The sequence below is a fragment of the Corylus avellana genome, chromosome 4, assembly GCF_965113065.1.
Source record: "Corylus avellana chromosome 4, dhCorAvel1.hap1.2, whole genome shotgun sequence".
In the NCBI taxonomy this organism is placed as follows: Eukaryota; Viridiplantae; Streptophyta; class Magnoliopsida; order Fagales; family Betulaceae; genus Corylus; species Corylus avellana.
The window spans coordinates 22,645,621-22,664,899 of NC_142493.1; the positions used below are offsets into that span (position 1 = coordinate 22,645,621).

General features: G+C 33.8%; 2 protein-coding genes across 4 annotated transcripts; both read left to right on the top strand.

Annotated features, from left to right (window-relative positions):
* The first annotated feature begins 2,229 nt into the window (after positions 1 to 2,229).
* LOC132178677 (2-alkenal reductase (NADP(+)-dependent)-like) lies at positions 2,230 to 5,054 on the top strand. The gene is made up of 5 exons (XM_088515097.1): positions 2,230 to 2,473; positions 3,839 to 4,016; positions 4,134 to 4,300; positions 4,427 to 4,509; positions 4,629 to 5,054. Exons 1-5 carry the CDS (start codon positions 2,234 to 2,236, stop codon positions 5,005 to 5,007), a joined length of 1,047 nt encoding a protein of 348 aa, XP_088371223.1. The 5' UTR covers positions 2,230 to 2,233; the 3' UTR covers positions 5,008 to 5,054.
* A 9,852-nt stretch (positions 5,055 to 14,906) lies between these two features.
* Positions 14,907 to 18,682, top strand: LOC132178940 (2-alkenal reductase (NADP(+)-dependent)-like). 3 transcript variants are annotated; one of them, XM_088515104.1, is made up of 5 exons: positions 14,907 to 15,146; positions 15,250 to 15,427; positions 15,606 to 15,772; positions 18,061 to 18,158; positions 18,277 to 18,682. In XM_088515104.1, the coding sequence occupies exons 1-5, from the start codon at positions 14,907 to 14,909 to the stop codon at positions 18,680 to 18,682; spliced, it is 1,089 nt and encodes a 362-aa protein (XP_088371230.1). The 3 variants fall into 3 exon arrangements, with proteins under 3 accessions (XP_088371230.1, XP_059447509.1, XP_088371231.1); XM_059591526.1 differs by having other exon boundaries at positions 18,061 to 18,143; positions 18,304 to 18,682; XM_088515105.1 differs by having other exon boundaries at positions 14,979 to 15,014; positions 18,061 to 18,143; positions 18,304 to 18,682.
* The last annotated feature ends 597 nt before the right edge of the window (positions 18,683 to 19,279 follow it).

The window sequence follows — 19,279 nt, forward strand, 5'->3', positions numbered from 1 at the left end:
ACAATAAATTATAAACATTCCATAATCTATAGCAACCAAAAACCTTCTTGAATCTTGATCTGGACTCTAGTATATATGAAGTTATACAAAATGGATGAATATTGTGTATATTTATAAGATAGAGTGCAGACTGATTTCATTATTCAACTATATATAACTTTACTTTCCATCAAAGTATTAAGGGCATGTTTGGGATTATATTAGAGAGCTTACAAAAGTTGGCATATTTGGTAAAAAAATTCAAAAGTACTTATTTTGACTTTTTAATTTTAAAAATGACAAAAACGTACTTTTAACAAAAGCTTAAAAATAAAGTTTTTGTCCAAAGGTGTTTTTTGACTTAAAAACTGATCGATTTATCAAACGCAATCTTAGACAGACTCTAAAAAGAGCATAGATAAAAACCAATAACACAATAAACAGTGAAAGCACAAGAATTTTTTTTTTTTTGCTTCCTTGAAAAGAAAAAAAAAAAAGAAAAAAGAAAAAAGAAAAAAGAGAATAGTCTCAGGTAAAAAATTGTAATGAATTTTATAATATTTATATTTTAAACATAGTTTTTTAAAGTGGAAAACGCACCAACCGCAGGCATGCGGTAGTGCAAGTCGGATCCCTTCTTTATTATCAATAATTTCTGTAGAATAATGGTTGAGTGGGCATGGGGAAGTGAAAACAGCTATTAACAGATATATTACATTTTTTTATTTGAGAGGAAGAGCTAAAGGTATCTTTAATTATCTTAAGAGAATCCATTGAACCTAAACGACAAAAGTTAACAAATATATTACATTATCTTATGTAATTATCTTTCATTACAATAAATTTTTACAATTTTTTTGCTTTCTTGTAAAAAAATGTTGAAGTTCACAGGTGCATGTACAAGTCAACAATCCAAACCCGAAGATTCTATATATATGGCATTTTGATCTTATCAACCCAATAATCTTCTTTCCAAAAGTCAAGACCGATTTGGTGCAGGTGTCGTACAAAAATGATAATATGTTAACCGACCAAATTTAATTTTAAGGTTTTATTTCTTAAAAAGGAGAGAATAAAATATTAAACTTAACGTTAAAAAAATTAAGGGTAATTACCTTTTGTCCCCTTAAACTACAGTGCCTTGATACTTTTTTTTCATGAACTATCAACTATGACACCTGACCCCATCAAACTACCATTTTATGACAAAAAGTCCAATTCCATTAGTCAAATATGTTAAAATTGACAGTCAACGATCATGTATAAGTCATGTGCCATTTTAAATTATTTTCTTTCATTTTTGCCCTCACTTTTTCATGTGTTGGATTAAAAAGTGAAAAAGTGAAAGACACATGATCGACTTGTACCTTTTGCCATTGCCAGACTGTCAGTTTCCCCTAAATCCGTCTCTGCGTCGGAAGTTTACATTCAACAACATCCTCACAACTCACCAATTTGTATCCACAGCAAAATCAAAGGTAGAAATTTGAGATACCTTCAATTTAGGGTTTGGTGGGTATTGAACCGGACAAAAAAAAACCTACAAAATATAAATTTCTCTATCAACACCCTTTTGTATTAGAAAAATGTTACATATATTTTTATTTTAACACTTTTTTTACGTAATATTTAATAATAATCAATCTAAAATTTAATAGTAATATGGTATAAATTTCAAAAAAAGAAAAGATAATGTGAGAGAGAAGGCAAAAGAATCGAGACCGTTAGAATATTCAACATGGTCTTTTCGTATTACATATAATAATTAAAAAAGTCAAAAAGTCAAAAATTGAAACACACATGAAATATTGAGGGCAAAAGTGGATAAAAAAAATTTAAAATGACACATGACTTGTACATGACCGTTGACCATCAATTTTAACCCATTTAATTGACGGAATGAAGATTTTTATCATAAGATAGTAGTTTGATGGGTCAAGTGTCATAGTCAGTAATTCATGAGAGAAAAGTGTCAAGGTACTGTAGTTTATGGGGTAAAAGGTAATTACCCAAAAAAATTATAATGATTCAATACTTTGCTAATTGAAAATAGACACAAAAATTCAAGTTGCTAATTGAAAATAGACTGTGACGTATAATGTGACGCAAGTTCATGTCGCCACGTAAGCAGTTACGAATATCCTCGGATCAGTATGCTACAAAAAGGCAACCCCGATCTGTTCCACTTCCGCACCTCACCAAGACAGAAACACGCAGAAAGAAATTAATTAAGAGAAAGAGTGTGAGCTTAGCAATGGCGAGCGTTGGTGGAGAAGAAGTGGTGAGCAACAAGCAGGTGATATTGAGGGATTACGTCCGTGGTTTTCCAAAGGAATCGGACATGTACGTCACCACCGGTACCGTTAAACTGAAGGTTCCCGAAGGTTCCAATGCTGTTCTCGTGAAAAACCTCTACTTGTCCTGCGACCCCGTCATGCGAATTCGGATGGCACGAGTCACTGAGAGCGGATTCAGTTCTTTCACCCCTGGCTCTGTGAGTATCTATTTGGTTCTCATAGCTAGCTAGCTAGCTAGGGAGGTTGATATCTTAGAAAGTTTTTAGTGAACCATAATCATAAGATTAAGCCTTTAGCATTAATTCCTTAAAAAAACGTGCTTGTTGTGTAAGACACTTTTCTCTCTCTAAGAAGTTCCTCTCTTGCGTTGCCTACGAGGAGGAAAGAACTCCTCTTCCTCCCCTCCCTCATTAAGTTGCTTTATTCTAATGATGTCCTACTAGAGTTTTCTCTAGTCCTTTATGTCTCTTACAAGGCCTTATTCATCACCTGGGCGATTTATCTCTATCCTCTCAAAGTCACAACCTTAGCCCCTCTACTGCTGCCTTGCAACCTCTTCTGACCTGATACGTCGCCTCCATCTCTCAGATCTACCTTGGTTTTTAGATTTAGGTTTTTTCAAGGTTAGATCTGTTAGCATCGGTCAGCTCCGCCCATCAACGCGCCTCGATCTCCACCATCATCTTTGGCCTCCCTACTCCACGTTGCCGACTCTCGCACTTCCGTTGAGCCTTCACGCACCAGCGTGTGGAGCTCATGCTCTAGCTCTTGGATCTCATGCGCCTTCGTGTTCCCGCCATGTCTGCCGTTGGTGATGCCAATTTCTAGGTTTAGTGATTTATTTCAGTTATTTTCTCTATATTTCTGTTGGGTGTTATTGTTTTCAACTTAACTCAAATTAACCGGTTAGTCTTCAGACTCATTGCCTATGACGGAGATCCCGCTTCCGTTCTTTCTCATCTTAGTTTGTTTGGTTTTCTTAAAAGCAGGACTATATCTAAATTTTTAGGGGTTCTCTTACTCCCAAGGTGTTATACTTATCTACCATAGTAAGCCACTAAGCCGCAACTTTTATTGAATGCATTCCAAATTGACTTCGACCTTCTTTTGGTTTCCGTCTAGTGCAGTGAACTACTAGCTAGTTATCTGTCTAGCTTGAGGTTTTTAGTTGATAAGTTTGATTTTTTTTGTTTCCTGTTTCTTGTCGTTGATGTTGTTGCAAAAATAAAAAAAAGGTTTAAGCATTTCAATTATGTTATATATATTAATCAATTACATATCTTTTCAACTAGAGACTCAAAACTTTTCTACACACGCCTATGCTCACTAGGCCCGAGACAGTTATATAAGGGAAATGGGAGGTCCTTTAGAATTCGGAGATCCATAGTACACAAATTAATCCTTGAACAGGGCTAAACAAAAATTGAACTAACATTTTGTAAGATTCTAATTAAAGATTACTGGCAGAACATTTTATATGCCACGTGCCTTGCTCGTTTAAAATTGATTTTGTGTGCATTTTGAGATTGGAATTGTGATCTTCTTCTGCTGGAAACTCGCAGCCATTAACTGGGTATGCAGTGGCTAAAGTTTTGGATTCTGGGCACCCAGACTTTAAGGCAGGGGACCTTGTTTGGGGGATTTCTAGATGGGAAGAGTACAGCCTAATCACGGCAACTGAAAGCCTGCATAAGATCCAGCACACTGATGTACCCCTTTCCTACTATACTGGACTTCTTGGTACGTTGTTTGCTCATTCTATCAAGTTTTGATTGATTTGAGATTTAGAAGAAGATGATTATGTCTCCAGCCAGTTGTTGTTTCATTGGTTTATATTTTTTGTTCCTTTTCAAACAGGTATGATTGGTATGACTGCTTATGTTGGTTTCTACGAAGTTTGTTCTCCAAAGAAAGGAGAATATGTCTTCATTTCCGCAGCATCTGGCGCAGTTGGTCAGCTTGTAGGACAATTCGCAAAAATGTTGGGTTGTTATGTCGTAGGAAGTGCTGGGAGTAAAGAAAAGGTATATTTCAATCTACTTCTCTGTTCTCTATCATTAAAACCATAGTTTTGATGGCTTCTTTTGTGATTATGGAGTGGAGTCACATGAAAAGACTCATTAATTCTTCTTCTGTACGTTATAATTTAGGTTGATCTATTGAAGAACAAGTTTGGTTTTGACAATGCTTTCAACTATAAGGAAGAGCATGATTTGGATGCAGCTTTGAAAAAGTCAGTGAAAGTTTCTTAAGTTTCTGATATATGCATTTAAATTTGGTTTTAGTATATGAATATAATTTGATCTTTAAAACACACAAACCTTATTGGGTTCTGTTCATCATGATCATCAGGTACTTCCCAGAAGGGATTGACATTTACTTTGAGAATGTCGGGGGTAAAACACTTGATGCAGTGCTTCTAAATATGAGGGCCCATGGCCGCATTGCTGTATGTGGAATGATCTCACAGTACAATCTTGATGAGCATGAAGGCGTGAAAAATTTGATGCATCTCCTATACAACCGAATCCACATGATAGGATTTACAGTTCGTGAATACCTTCATCTCTATACCAAGTTCTTAGACACTGTATTGTCTTACATCAAGGAAGGGAAGATAGTGTATGTGGAAGACATAGCTGAAGGCCTTGAGAGTGGTCCGGCCGCCCTGGTTGGTCTTTTTAGTGGTCGTAATGTCGGAAAACAAGTCGTTTTAGTTGCTCGCGAATAATTTAGGCCTGTCTTATATACCTGTACGTGTGTGCTGTTGTTGGGAGTTTGTCTAGTACTAGTGTGTGCAGTATCTTCCTGTGTGGTTGGTTGGTTATATATAGATAGTCTATATAGATAATCCTATATATATAATAATGAGTGTATACTCTGGAAAAGATGGATAAAGAGAATTTGTTTTGTGGCAGCGATCAATGCATTGGTGTCTTTATGCATTGACCATTTTATCTGATGGAAGGACAATGACATTGGGTTACTCTTATCATGAGGGGATAATTAGCATTATTAAGGTTATCCCACATCTACAAGGAGACGTTTAGCTTTTAGCTGCAATCTTTTATATGGTCATATCTTCAGTTTCATGCACACATTGATTTCTGGTCATTGCCTTAGCTGAGGTACCATTGGTCCATTATTTGGGAGGATCTCTAACGCGTACCATTGGTCCATTATTTGGGAGGATCTCTAATGCATGCGCAGACTCCATGCATGTGGGCTTATAAAAAAATTAAGGGTTAAATACTAAAAACCTTTTAGGGTTTGGGCACTTTATTTTTTCTCCTCTACGTTTTGATTTGTATCACATGACGTACCTGTGGTTTTGATAAATACCAAATTGGCCATTTTTTCCATTGACTGTTAGTTGACTTAACGGAAGTTCACGTTGATCAAATAAAATTCGATACTTGGCATAAGTGGCCACGTCATAAGTGATGACGTGCCACCTAATTAATTTTTTAATTTTTATTTTTTAAAAAAATTAAAAAATATATATATTTTTTCAAAAAAAAAAAAAAAAAAATTTGGGGGTGGCCTACGGGTGGCTCGGCCACCCCCAGTGGGTACTGGGGGTGGCCCCAGGGAGCCAAGGGGGTGGCCGAAACCACCCCCAAACCACCATTGGGGGTGGTATCGGCCACCCCCTTGGCTCCATAGGGGTGGCTGAGCCACCCCTAGTACCCACTGGGGGTGGTTTCAGCCACCCCCTTGGCCAGCCACCCCCATCCGGCCAGATGGTTTTTTTTTTTTTTTTTGAAAAATTATATTTTTAATTTTTTTTAAAATAAAAAATTTAATTAGGTGGCCACGTTATCACTGATGATGTGGCCACTTATGCCAGGTGTCAAATTTTAATTAGTCGGCGTGTCAGTGACGTAGACTTCCGTTAAGTCAACTAACGGTCAATAGATGGAAGGACCAATTTGGTCTTTATCAAAACCACGGGTACCTCTTGTAATCTTTATCAAAACCACGGGTACCTCTTGTAATACAAATCAAAACCTAGGGAAAAAAAAATAATGTGTCCAAACCCTAGGGGAGTTTTTAGTATTTAACCCAAAAATTAAAAATAAATATAACTTCAATATATATATATATATATATATATATATATATATATATATATATAATGAAAATAAAGGAAATTATGGTATAAATAGAGTGCAATTGGGCTCTCAGGCGTTTGATTTTTAGGGTATTAGATTTGGGTGTTATTGTGTTAGTTTTAAAATAATTCATACATGTGCAAGTTCAATTGAATGAAGTTAGGATTCACTACATACGAAAAAAAAAAAAAAGAGTTAGGATTCACTCAATCAAAGTGATATATATATATATATCCATGAGGTAGTGCTACATATGCGAGTAGGTGAAGTCATAGACTTATATAGTAATTTGCGATTTAGTAAGTTGGCCGTACGTAAAAAAAGTACCAAAGTTCGATAGGATGAAGTCGCCATGTGAATGTTTCACAATACCAAATTTGACTGATAATTTGAAATATGGTTGGAAAATGATACTAGCTTAGAACCCACGCAATGCGCAAAATTATTCATTATAATTTAATTTTAAGACTTAAAACACATCTTCATTGTATTTTTTATTATAGGTCAAAAAAGTTGTATAAAAAAATCTATCATGCCTATTTCAATAAAATAAAATAAAATAATAATAATAAAAAAACGTTATACAACAGTATATTGCTAAACATAGTGACATAATTACACATAAGTTTGCATGAATATATAAATCACATAAAAATATACTATCATAAGAACCATACATAAATTAAAACATATTAAAAAATTTTCATATGTGTAATTTAAAATGGAAAGAAATGTAAAGAAAAAAGAAAACAGCAAGAAGAAAACCTGTAATGAGTTAAAACATAAGATCCTTAATTAATTTTAATTTAAGCACGTTAAAAAATACATAAAAATCATAGTAAATCACACCACAAAAAAAAAAAAAACAATAAAACTTTGAAATGAGTTAAAACATAAGACCTATAAAACATATTAAAATATTTATTCCCATAGGAGTAGTTTTATCTCTTTTATACAAGAAATAGATAAAAAATCGTGGAAGGAATATTGAAACACAAAAAAATTAATGAACAACAAAGTCAATTAAATTTACAAAAGAAAAATAAGAAATTTGAATGAAAAATAATATATAAATTACAACAGAAAATAAGAAAAAAAAAAAACATGTTGGAAGTGCAAATAAAAATGCAAAGTCAAAGAAAGCATGCAAGAAAGTTGTACATGTTTCCTTCTAATTAATTCTAGTATTTCGTCGCAGCTTTCTTTTACTTTAATTAACTTAGTAAATTATGCATGCATTAGAAGTCAAAAGAATATTTGTTAAGCGACAACTTATTAGACTTTATGATTTTTAGTTTTAGCTCTTGAGTGCTAGCCACCTTTGTGGACTTTGTAACCCTAGTATTAAGTGGTATAATTGTTAGAGTAACTTTTATTGACTTTTAGTAAGCAAGTTAGGTGCATCTATTTTAGGCTTTAATATGTAGGAACTTAATGAGTTGCTTTTATTGACTTTTGCAAGTTAGTAATGTATGTGTTCACATGTAAGAAATCCTTATATAAGGATATTATGTATGTTAGATTAAGTAAGCAATTATCAAGCAAGAAATAAGTGGAAGCTTGATATTTCTCTTTAATATTAAAGTATTATTTTCATCTTGTCTTTTGTTCTTTTTATTTTTGTGAGTGTCCGTGTATTTGGGTATTGGTTTGTAAACTTATTCCCAACAAATTGGTATCAAAGCTAGTTTATTCCTAACATTGCAGTCATGGCCTCAAATATGGTGCAAATCCAAGTTCCTCAATTGAAAAAGGAAAATTATGAGAAATGGTGCATTCAATTCAAAGCATTGTTTGGATCACAAGATCTTTGGGAGATTGTCAGTATTGGGTTCGTTGAGCCACTCCGGAGCAAGAAGCCACCTACACTGCAGATCAGAAAGTCACTCTCAAAGACCAAAGAAAGAAGGACAAGAAGGCGTTGTATATTCTTTATCAAGGATTTGATGATTCAACGTTTGAGAAGGTTGCTGAAGTGGCAACGAACAAAGCAGCATGGGACACCTTGAACTCAATTTTCAAAGGTGTTGATCGAGTGAAGAGAATTCGCCTTTCAATCATTAAGGGCTGAATTTGAATCTGCTCATATGAATATAGTTTTGATCTTTAAGGCATTAGTATTTTGATATTTGAAACACACCTTATTGGGTTCTATTCATCATCAGGTACTTCCCAGAAGGCATCGACATTTACTTTGAGAATGTTGGGGGTAAAACACTTGATGCAGTGCTTCTAAATATGAGGGCCCATGGCCGCATTGCTGTATGTGGAATGATCTCACAGTACAATCTTGATGAGCATGAAGGCGTGAAAAATTTGATGCATCTCCTATACAACCGAATCCACATGATAGGATTTACAGTTCGTGAATACCTTCATCTCTATACCAAGTTCTTAGAGCATTCCCAGCAGCTACCCAACCATTTTCCCTATATTTAAGGATCCAAACTACTTTTTGCTTCCTTATCTACAAAAACTCCACAATAGCTTCCCTTTACCATTCCCTATATTATTAAAATATTATTTTTATTTTTAATAAAATAATATTTTCTTTTATTGTAAAATTTTTTTTCTTTTTCTTTTCATTTCTCTCTCATCTCCGTCTTCTGTCTCTCCGTCTTCTTCACTCTGTTTCCTTCTTTTCTTTCCCCCAAGCCACACCTCTCTCCCTTTCTCTATCTCACTCTCTGCCTCACTTTCCCCCCAGCAGGTTCTCGCTCACGAAGACAGATAGGGAGAGAACAGGAGAGAGAAAGAGAGTGATGCAGAGAGAGTTGGGCGAGGGATGGAGAGAGATGGTGAGAGAGAGAAAGCTCAGTAGATGGCCACGGCGAAGCCGTGAGTGGCTGGACAGCGGCTTATGGGCTCAGAATCATTCTTTGGGTAAAATTCTCCTTCTTTTAGTTATGGGTATTTGATTGTGATGGGGTTGATTCTCTGGGTATTCGATTTGGGTAATCAGTTGTGTTGTTGAGGATTTTTGATTGTCTTGAGTGGCTGGTTGGGTGTTGAGTTTCGGTTCTAATTGAGGTGTTCTTAGAATCTGTTTTGAGATGGTTTGGCCGAATGGATCTAGAGTTTCTTGAGTTTTGGTTGAGTTGCTGAGTTCTGGAACGATTTAAGTTCTTTGGGGAAGATTGATTTTGTGGGTTTTATTTGTTGTTTAATTTTGGGTGTAAATCCTTTGAGTGGCCATGAGAGTGAAGATGGAGTATTGAAGATGAAGTGCAGAAGAAGAGGGCGGAGAAAATGGCTTGCAGAAGAAGAAGAGGGCGGCTTGCAGAAGAAGAAGAGGGCGGAGAAAATGGCTTGCAGAAGAAGAAGTGGGCGGCTTGCAGAAGAAGAAGAGGGCGAAAAAAATGGCTTGCAGAAGAAGAAGAGGGCAGAGAAGAATGGAGAAAAATAATGGGCGTGAAAAGATGTGAGAGGAGAGAGAGTTTTTTTTTTATGATTATAATAAGGCAATGGATCGCTACAGTTGAACCTCAAATATTGGGTTCAACTGTAGCAGCTGATGATTTAAGGAACCATATAGGGAATCTGCTGTAGGACGTTTTATGCGATTTTTTAGACATATTCCCTAAATTTAGGGAACAGACTCCCTTATAGGGAGTCTGCTGGGAATGCTCTTAGACACTGTATTGTCTTACATCAAAGAAGGGAAGATAGTGTATGTGGAAGACATAGCTGAAGGCCTTGAGAGTGGTCCGGCCGCCCTGGTTGGTCTTTTTAGTGGTCGTAATGTCGGAAAACAAGTCGTTTTAGTTGCTCGCGAATAATTTAGGCGTGTCTTATATACGTGTACGTATGTGCTGTTGTTGGGAGTTTGTCTAGTACTAGTGTGTGCAGTATCTTCCTGTGTGGTTGGTTGGTTATATATAGATATAGATAATCCTATATAATAATAATAATAATAATAATAATGAGTGTATACTCTGGGAAAGATGGATAAAGAGAATTTGTTTTGTGGCAGCGATCAATGCATTGGTGTCTTTATGCTTTTACCATTTTATCTGATTTAAGAATTTTTGTTTAATATTAAGTTCGCAACTTTAAAACAAAATTAAAAAAGAATCGTTATTTTTAAATACAAATTTCTGGTTTTTAAATGTTTAAAAAATTTAAAGAGGTTTGTTCTTTTAAAAAATTAATTAATTAATTAATTAATTAATTATTATTATTTTAAATCGTTAATTTCTTTTATAAAAACATCTTCCATGGACATAGGTTTCGGCATATGCAAATTCTCACTTTTTTGTTTTTTTGCAAACAATTCCTCACTGAAGACAATTTTTAATAGTTTATTATTAATTGTACAATCTTTCAGTCTTACTTATTCAGGTAATGAAGTCAGAATTAAGAATTTTCGTTTAATTTTAAATTCTCAACTTTAAAACAAAATTAAAAAGAATCTTTATTTTTAAATACAAATTTCCCCTTTTTTTATATGTTTAAAAAATTTTAAAAGGTTTATTTTTTAATATTTATTTAAATCGTTAATTTATTTTATAAAAGCATCTTCCATTCTTCCAGGCGCATGGGTTCTGGCATGTGCAAATTCTCACCCTTTTTTTTTTGGGTGCAAAGGAATCACTACAAAAAAAAGGGGGTTTTCTGACGTGTGCTACAGTGTAAATTTTTTGCCACCTCAGCAATTTTCTGTCGTGTTATATATAAAACGTCAGAAAAATTTTTCCTGACGTGTGAATAGTAACACGTCAGAATTTTCTGACGTGTCTGTTCAGACACGTCAGAAAATTCTGACGTTTTAGATGTTGGAGCGTCAGAAAAATATTACAAATTTAAAAAATTTAAAAATAATATATTTTCTGACGTTGCAAAATTTGCCACGTCAGAAAATTTCTGACGTGGCAAATTTTGCAACGTCAGAATGCTATATATATGTATATATATATATATATAATCAGATATGTATATTTATAAATATAAACTAATATATATATATATATATATATATATATATATATAATCAGATATGTATATTTATAAATATAATCTTATATATATATATATATATATATATATATATATATATAATCAGATATGTATATTTATAAATATAAACTAATATATATATATATTAGTTTTCTGACGTGCCACGTGTCACACGTCAGAAAATTTCTGACGTGTGACACGTGGCACGTCAGAAAACTACTTTAAAAAAAAAAACTAATATATATATGGGGAAAATTTCTGACGTGTGAATTTGGGGCGTCATAAAATTTCTGACGCGCCAAACTTGGCGCGTCAGAAATTTTCTGACGTGCTAAATATTGCACGTCAGGAAAAGGAAAAATTTCTAAAAGGACCGAAATTTTGAAATTTTTCCCCCTCCTTATTTTCCCTCCACTTTTTTTCTCTTTTTATTCTTTCCTCCTCACTTATTTTTCCCACAGTCTGTCTGTCTCCTCTAGATCTCCCTTCTCTCCACGGCAGATGCAAGAAATTAGGCAGAAGAAGGAGAACCAAAAAAGGGAGAAGAGAAGAAGAAAAAGAAAGGGAAAAAAGAAGAAGAAAAGAAAGTGCAGAAGAAAAAGAAAGGGAGATCGAAGAGAAGAAGAAGAGAAGAAAAAGAAAAAAAAAAGAGTAGAGAAGAAGAAGAAGATCGATGATTGAAGAAGAAGCTCAAGGAAGATTGGTGCAGAGATCGCACATCTCTGCACCATGGGGTGCAGAGATGGTGATCCATCTCTGCACACCATAAATGTGTTTATGGTGTGCATTACCTGCACGGCAGGAATTCTCAAAAAAATAATAATAATTTAAATTAATAAATTTTTAATTCAAAAACAAAATTTCAAAAAAAAAAAATTTCAAAAAAAAAATTAATTTTTTAATTTTCTGACGTGTCAGAATTACCACGTCAGAAAATTTTCTGACGTGGTAATTCTCACACGTCAGAAAATTTTCTGACGTGGCAGAAATGCCACGTCAGAAAATTTTCTGACGTGTGAGTGTGTAACACGTCAGAATTTTCTGACGTGTTGCCTACTCACACGTCAGGAAATTTTTTTTCCTGACACCTACGTTTCTGACACTCGACACGCGTCAGAAACGACCCGTCAGAAAAATTTTCTGACGTGTCGGACACTAGAACACGTCAGAAAACTCCTGTCAGTAAAAAATGGTTTTTTTGTAGTGAATCGTCACTCAAGACAACTTTAAATAATTTATTATTAATTTAAAAATAATTTCTTCCACATGCATTTAACTCTTCTCAATGACAACTTTATTAAAAAATTATATTAAATCAAAAAATTTAACGAATGCGTTTTTTTTTTTTTTTTTTTTTTTTTAAATTAAAAATTTTCGTGTTTCTAAAAAAATTAAGAATTAGTTTGCTTTTGTTAGAAACGTAGGGTTATTTTTATTTATTTATTTATTTTTTCACTTTCTCCTCTTTGCCGACACTCACAAAATCTATTCGTCCTTTCTTCTTTCCTTAGTATTCACAACATCTTCCTTTGTTCCTTGTTTTGGGGCTTTCTCTTGCTTCTTACTTCTTCTGGTTTATTCTCTCTTCACTTAAAACTGATTGTGTGGTTTTATTGGTATTTGGTTTATGTTATTCAGGAAAAACATAATTTTAGGAAAAAATTACTTGTATTAACATTTTTATTGCAGAAAAGTCAGTACTATAATAGATTGTCGTGTATAGGTAATATTTTTACTTTTGTTTTCCTTCTTGGTTCCCAGCAGCCAAACATAGGCGTACATAAAGCAAAACTTTAGTGAAAAAATGGCCTCAGATCCGAAGGTTGACATTCTTGAAGAAGTCACAAAGCACAACAGCACCAAACAGGGACGGTGCCAGCTGTAAGAATGGGCAGAGGTCATGGCTGAAAAAATTTAATGGGTATGGGACCATTAGAAAAAAAAAAAAAAAAAAAAACCATAAAAAATTGTTTTTACCTTAAAAAAATAAACAATTTTTTGTCATTTGGGGGGGGCTTAGCCGCTGCCAGTCCTCCCTTCATCCTGTCTCATTGGACTCTAATATGAAGTTATACAAAACGGATGAATATTGTGTATATTTATAAGATAGAGTGCATACTGATTTGATTATTCAACAATATATAACTCCTAACTCCTGGCCACTTTTTATTAATCACCTTAAAAAACACTTTTAATATTTAAGAAGTCGTGTCAAATAAAAGCAGGTATGTTTGGTAAAAAAATTTAAAAGTACTTATTTTGAATTTTTTATTTTAAAAATGACAAAAACGTACTTTTAATAAAAGCTTTAAAACAAAGCTTTTACCAAAAGTGTTTTTTTGACTTAAAAGCTTAATTTCTCAAACAAAATCCAAAACAAATTTTAAGTCTGATAGGAAACTACTATAAAAAAGAGTATAGATAAAACCAATAACACAATAAACAGTGAAAACACAAAAATTTTTTCTGTGCTTCCTTGAAAAAAAAAAAAAAAGAATAGTCTCCTTGCTTCCTTGTAAAAAGTTGTTGAAGTTAATTTACAGGTGCATGTACAAGTCAACAGTCCAAACCCGAAGATTCTGTATGGCATTTTGATCTCATCAACCCAATAAGCTTCTTTCCAAGAGTGAAGACCGATTTGGTGCAGGTGTTGTACAAAAATTATAATATGTTAACTACCAAATTAAGGTTTTATTTCTTAAATAGGAGAGAATAAAATATTAAACTTAACGTTAAAAAAATTAGGAGTAATTACCTTTTGTCCCATGAACTACAGCGCCTTGACACAAGATATTACAGAAAATATTACAGAAAAACTCCACTGGCTATATATATATATATATATATATATATATAATAGAATTCATAATGAAATAGAAATATAAATAAATTGCAGAAATAAAATAAGTGAGAGACAGATTTTAACGTGGTTCGGTCAACGACCTACATCCACAGATAAAGCCCAAAGAGCTACATTAAGCTCTTATTGAATGAATTGTTTACAATAGAGAATGCTTTATTTATAGAGCTTATATATTAAACTTAACGTTAAAAAAATTAGGAGTAATTACCTTTTGTCCCATGAACTACAGCACCTTGACACAAGATATAAATGATTAGACCAAAAAATATTACAGAAAACTCCACTGGCTATATATATATATATATATATATATATATATATATATAAAATAGAATTCATAATGAAATAGAAATATAAATAAATTGCGGAAATAAAATAAATGAGAAACAGATTTTAACGTGGTTCGGTCAACGACCTACATCGACAGATAAAGCCCAAAGAGCTACATTAAGTTCTTATTGAATGAATTGTTTACAATAGAGAATGCTTTATTTATAGAGCTTATATATAAATGTAATCTTAATCAAATCTCCTAATTTATTGTGATTAAATCTCTAAATTAGGGTAATCTAATCTTCGTCAAATCCCTAACTTTAGAGTTATTTAAACATACTCTAACAATATATATATATATCTCTCCAAGACACAGGCACAGAGACAGAGAGACAGAAAGATCGACAAGAGTTTAGAGTTGCAATGACGATTGTTAATGGAGAGGAAGTTGTGAACAACAAGCAGGTGATACTGAGGGAGTATGTCAGTGGTTATCCAAAGGAATCGGACATGTACGTCACCACTGGTACCGTTAAATTGAAGGTCCCCGAAGGTTCCAATGCTGTTCTCGTGAAGAACCTCTACTTGTCCTGCGATCCCTACATGCGAAACCGCATGAAACCAGCTACTGAAAGCTACATCGGCTCCTACACGCAGGGTTCGGTCTGTGGATTCTCTGACCCCTTATTTTGATTTTTATCTTTTGGAATTTTTTTTTTTGTGATTGATACAATGTATGAGCTTGATTTTGAAACTTGGCGCGCAGCCCATTGATGGACATGGGGTGGGTAAAGTTTTGGATTCTGCGCATCCAAAATTCAAGCAAGGAGACTTGGTATGGGGAGTAACCGGGTGGGAAGAATATAGTCTCATTACACAAACTGATTATCTGTTTAAGATTGAACACACAGATGTGCCTCTCTCCTACTACACTGGAATTCTTGGTAATTAATTAAGCTTAGTGCTTCTGATTCTGTTTTGTTCTTGTCTGGCTGTCTTAAAACAGGAGATGTTGGAAATTAATTAGCACCCTCTTTTGATATATATATATATATACACAAGTGATGCCGTATGCAATGGTATAATATAAATCTAACATATTCATTATATATATGCATGTAGGTATGCCTGGTATGACTGCTTATGGTGGTTTCTATGAAGTTTGTTCTCCTAAGAAAGGAGAATATGTCTTCATTTCAGCAGCTTCTGGTGCAGTTGGTCAGCTTGTTGGACAGTTTGCAAAATTGTTGGGTTGTTTTGTTGTTGGAAGTGCTGGAAGTAAAGAGAAGGTACACCTTTCTAGTGGGATAGGTACTTTATGTTATCTAGCCCTACTTTATTTGATGGCTGTCATCTTGAGGTATTATTTAGGGGTAATTACTTCTTTTTCCTCATGACCTATTACCCTATGCCAATATGCTCCCATGAGCTACCATGTTCACCACCTAACCACATTAAAATATCATTTACTTACCAAAAACCCATTTCGTTAGTCAAGCTCATTAAATGGGATGGAATATTCTCTTTTAAATGTTAAATCTCATTAAAAGATAGAAATACCCGGCCCCAAATAAAAAAATTAAAACAAAAAAATATAAATATATAAAACTTATAAAAAAAAAACTTATAAATTATTATTATTATTATTATTATTATTTAAAGAAAAAAAAAAAGAGTAGGGGGTGGTGCATGGCCAACCCCCAACCAGATCTAGGGTGACTTGCTGGCCACCCCCTCCCCCAATGGGTTGGCTGCCGGTTGCATCCACTCCTTTATTATTTTATTTTTTTTAATTAATTCATAAATTTTTTTTAGTTTATATATTTATATTTTTAATATATTTATTTATTTTTTAATTAAGAATAACACGTATCATCATTCTATTGGTGATGATGTGATACACTAGTGGAATCCGTCAAATATTTTGACGGAATTTGATTATAGGGACAAAATTGTTATTTTGGCCTATCCCGATAATCTTTGAATTATTTATTTATTTATTTTATATCACAAGGATGAATTTGTAATTTAGGCCAGCCACATGGACTGATTTTGCATTTATATATTTTTTTTTAGTTGAAGTCTTTTTTAACTGTTTTCTTTTTTAAAATTTTTTATATTGACTTTTTTTTTTTTTTTTTTTTTTTTAAAAAAATTTTTTATAAATTAATTTATAAGTGTTTTTTAATTTTTATATATTTAAATTTTTTGTTTTAATATTTATTTGGTTTTTTGAATTTTGATTTTTGATTTTTTTTTTTTATTGAAACCGATACTAATACATTATATATATTAATTTTTTAATTTTACGGGTATTATAGTAATTTTTGTTTATAAAGTTAAGTTTTGAGTCGTTTCAAGTTTTTTAACGAGGTTAACTGACGGAAGGAGGCTTTTGGTATGTAATGAATGTAATAGTTCATAGAAGCATATTGACTAAGTGTGATAATTCATGGGAGAAAAAAGTAATTACCTCTATTATTATTTAGTATACAACAATGGTCAAACTTAGGCTGTAGTAATTAACTATTGTAATAGTTAACTATTGTAATTAACTATTGTTTCTTCTTTGTGATTGTGGAGTGGGCCTAGTGGGATAAATGTACCATTCACTTAAAAAACTCAGTTTGAAGGAAAATTTTTTCCTTTTAATAGATACATGTTACTTTTATAGATCAGATTAAAAGAAGGGTTAAATACTCCAAAAGCCCCTGTGGTTTCACAACTTTATTTTTTCCCCTCTGGGGTTTCATTTTTATCACAGGAGGTCCCTGTGGTTTTGATAAGTGACCAAATTAGTCCATCCGTTAGTTGACCGTTAGTTGACACTTAAACTGACACGTGGACCAATCAGACGTCGACACGTGGCACATATATTAATTTTTTAAAAAAATGTTTTTTTTTTAATTAAAAAAAAAATATTAAAAAAAAAATAAAAAAAAAAGAAAAATCGGAAGAAATTGGGGGTGGCTCGGCCACCCCCTTGGCAATTTGGGGGTGGCTCGGCCACCCCCTTTGGCCATGGGGGTGGCTCGGCCACCCCCATCCGGCCATTGGGGGTGGTTTCGGCCACCCCCAAGGCTCCATGGGGGTGGCCGAGCCACCCCCAGTGGGTACCGGGGGTGGTTTCCAAGGGGGTGGCCGAGCCACCCCCTGGTGCCCAGAGCCACCCCCATCCGGCCAGATGGGGGTGGCCTGGCCACCCCCATGGCCAAAGGGGGTGGCCGAGCCACCCCCAAATTGCCAAGGGGGTGGCTCGGCCACCCCCAGTTTCTTCCGATTTTTTTTTTTTTTTTTTAAAAAAAAATTAATATATGTGCCACGTGTCGACGTCTGATTAGTCCACGTGTCAGTCCGTACAGTCAACTAACGGTCAACTAATTTGGTCACTTATCAAAACCACAGGGACCTCCTGTGATAAAAATGAAATCCCAGGGGAGAAAAAATAAAGTTGTGAAACCCCATGGACTAATTTAATATTTAACCCTTAAAAGAAATTTATTCAACCCAATTTGAAAGAAAACTTTGTCATTTTTGGATCTATTAATAAACTCATATTTCCTCTGATAAAAACCAGGTTGATCTTTTGAAGAATAAGTTTGGTTTTGACGAAGCTTTCAACTATAAGGAAGAGCCTGACTTGGATGCGGCTTTGAAAAGGTCAGTTTTAATTAAATTTGCTCTAAATTAAGCTTGTGAGTAATAATATTAATAAACTGGATGGGACAATTGCTTGACTCTTATATATAATATCAAAGTTTGTGGGAATATTGATTTGATCTTTGAAACACACATTATTTGTTTCTGTTGATAACCACAGGTATTTCCCAGAAGGCATTGACATTTACTTTGAGAATGTTGGGGGTAAAACACTTGATGCAGTGCTCCTAAACATGAGAGCCCATGGCCGCATTTCTGTATGTGGAATGATCTCACAGTACAATCTTGATGAGCTTGAAGGCGTGAAAAATTTGGTGCTTATCATAGCCAAGCGAATCCGTATGCAAGGATTTATAGCCTTTGATTACTATCACCTCTATCCCAAGTTCTTGGACACTGTGCTATCTGGCATCAGAGAGGGGAAGATTGTGTATGTGGAAGACATTGCTGAAGGCCTTGAGAATGGCCCAGCTGCCCTGGTTGGACTTTTCAGTGGTCGTAATGTTGGAAAACAAGTTGTCATGGTTGCGCGTGAATAACCTGTCTGTCTTTTAAATTTGCACTTGTTCGTGGTCTTGGAGGAATGATCAGTTACTTGTTGGTGCTACTGTTTTCCTACTGTTGTGGTTTGAGGCCAAATGATTACTGGAGTTCAAAATGTAATATTCCATATATGGAATATACATTAATAAATCCCAAGTTATTTACAATAAATTATAAACATTCCATAATCTATAGCAACCAAAAACCTTCTTGAATCTTGATCTGGACTCTAGTATGTATAAAGTTACACAAAACGGATGAATATTGTGTATATTTATAAGATAGAGTGCAGACTGATTTCATTATTCAACTATATATAACTTCACTTTCCATCAAAGTATTAAGGGTCTGCTTGGGATTATGTTAGAGAGTTTAAAAAATATTTTTAATACTTAAAAAGTTGTGTCAAACAAAAGCTGACATGTTTGGAAAAAAAATTTAAAAGTACTTATTTTGACTTTTTTACTCTAAAAATGACAAAAATGTACTTTTGATAAAAGCTTAAAAATAAAGTTTTTTCTCAAAGGTGTTTTTTGACTTAAAAATTCAATTTATCAAACGCAATCATAGACAGACTCTAAAAAGAATATAGA

Coding starts and splice junctions, on each gene's coding strand:
- LOC132178940 (XM_088515104.1), top strand. CDS start 14,907: ATGACGATTGTTAATGGAGAGGAAGTTGTGAACAACAAGCAGGTGATA. Junction 15,428..15,605: donor CTACTACACTGGAATTCTTG/GTAATTAATTAA, acceptor ATATGCATGTAG/GTATGCCTGGTATGACTGCT. Junction 15,773..18,060: donor GTGCTGGAAGTAAAGAGAAG/GTACACCTTTCT, acceptor GATAAAAACCAG/GTTGATCTTTTGAAGAATAA.
- LOC132178677 (XM_088515097.1), top strand. CDS start 2,234: ATGGCGAGCGTTGGTGGAGAAGAAGTGGTGAGCAACAAGCAGGTGATA. Junction 4,017..4,133: donor CTACTATACTGGACTTCTTG/GTACGTTGTTTG, acceptor CTTTTCAAACAG/GTATGATTGGTATGACTGCT. Junction 4,301..4,426: donor GTGCTGGGAGTAAAGAAAAG/GTATATTTCAAT, acceptor GTTATAATTTAG/GTTGATCTATTGAAGAACAA.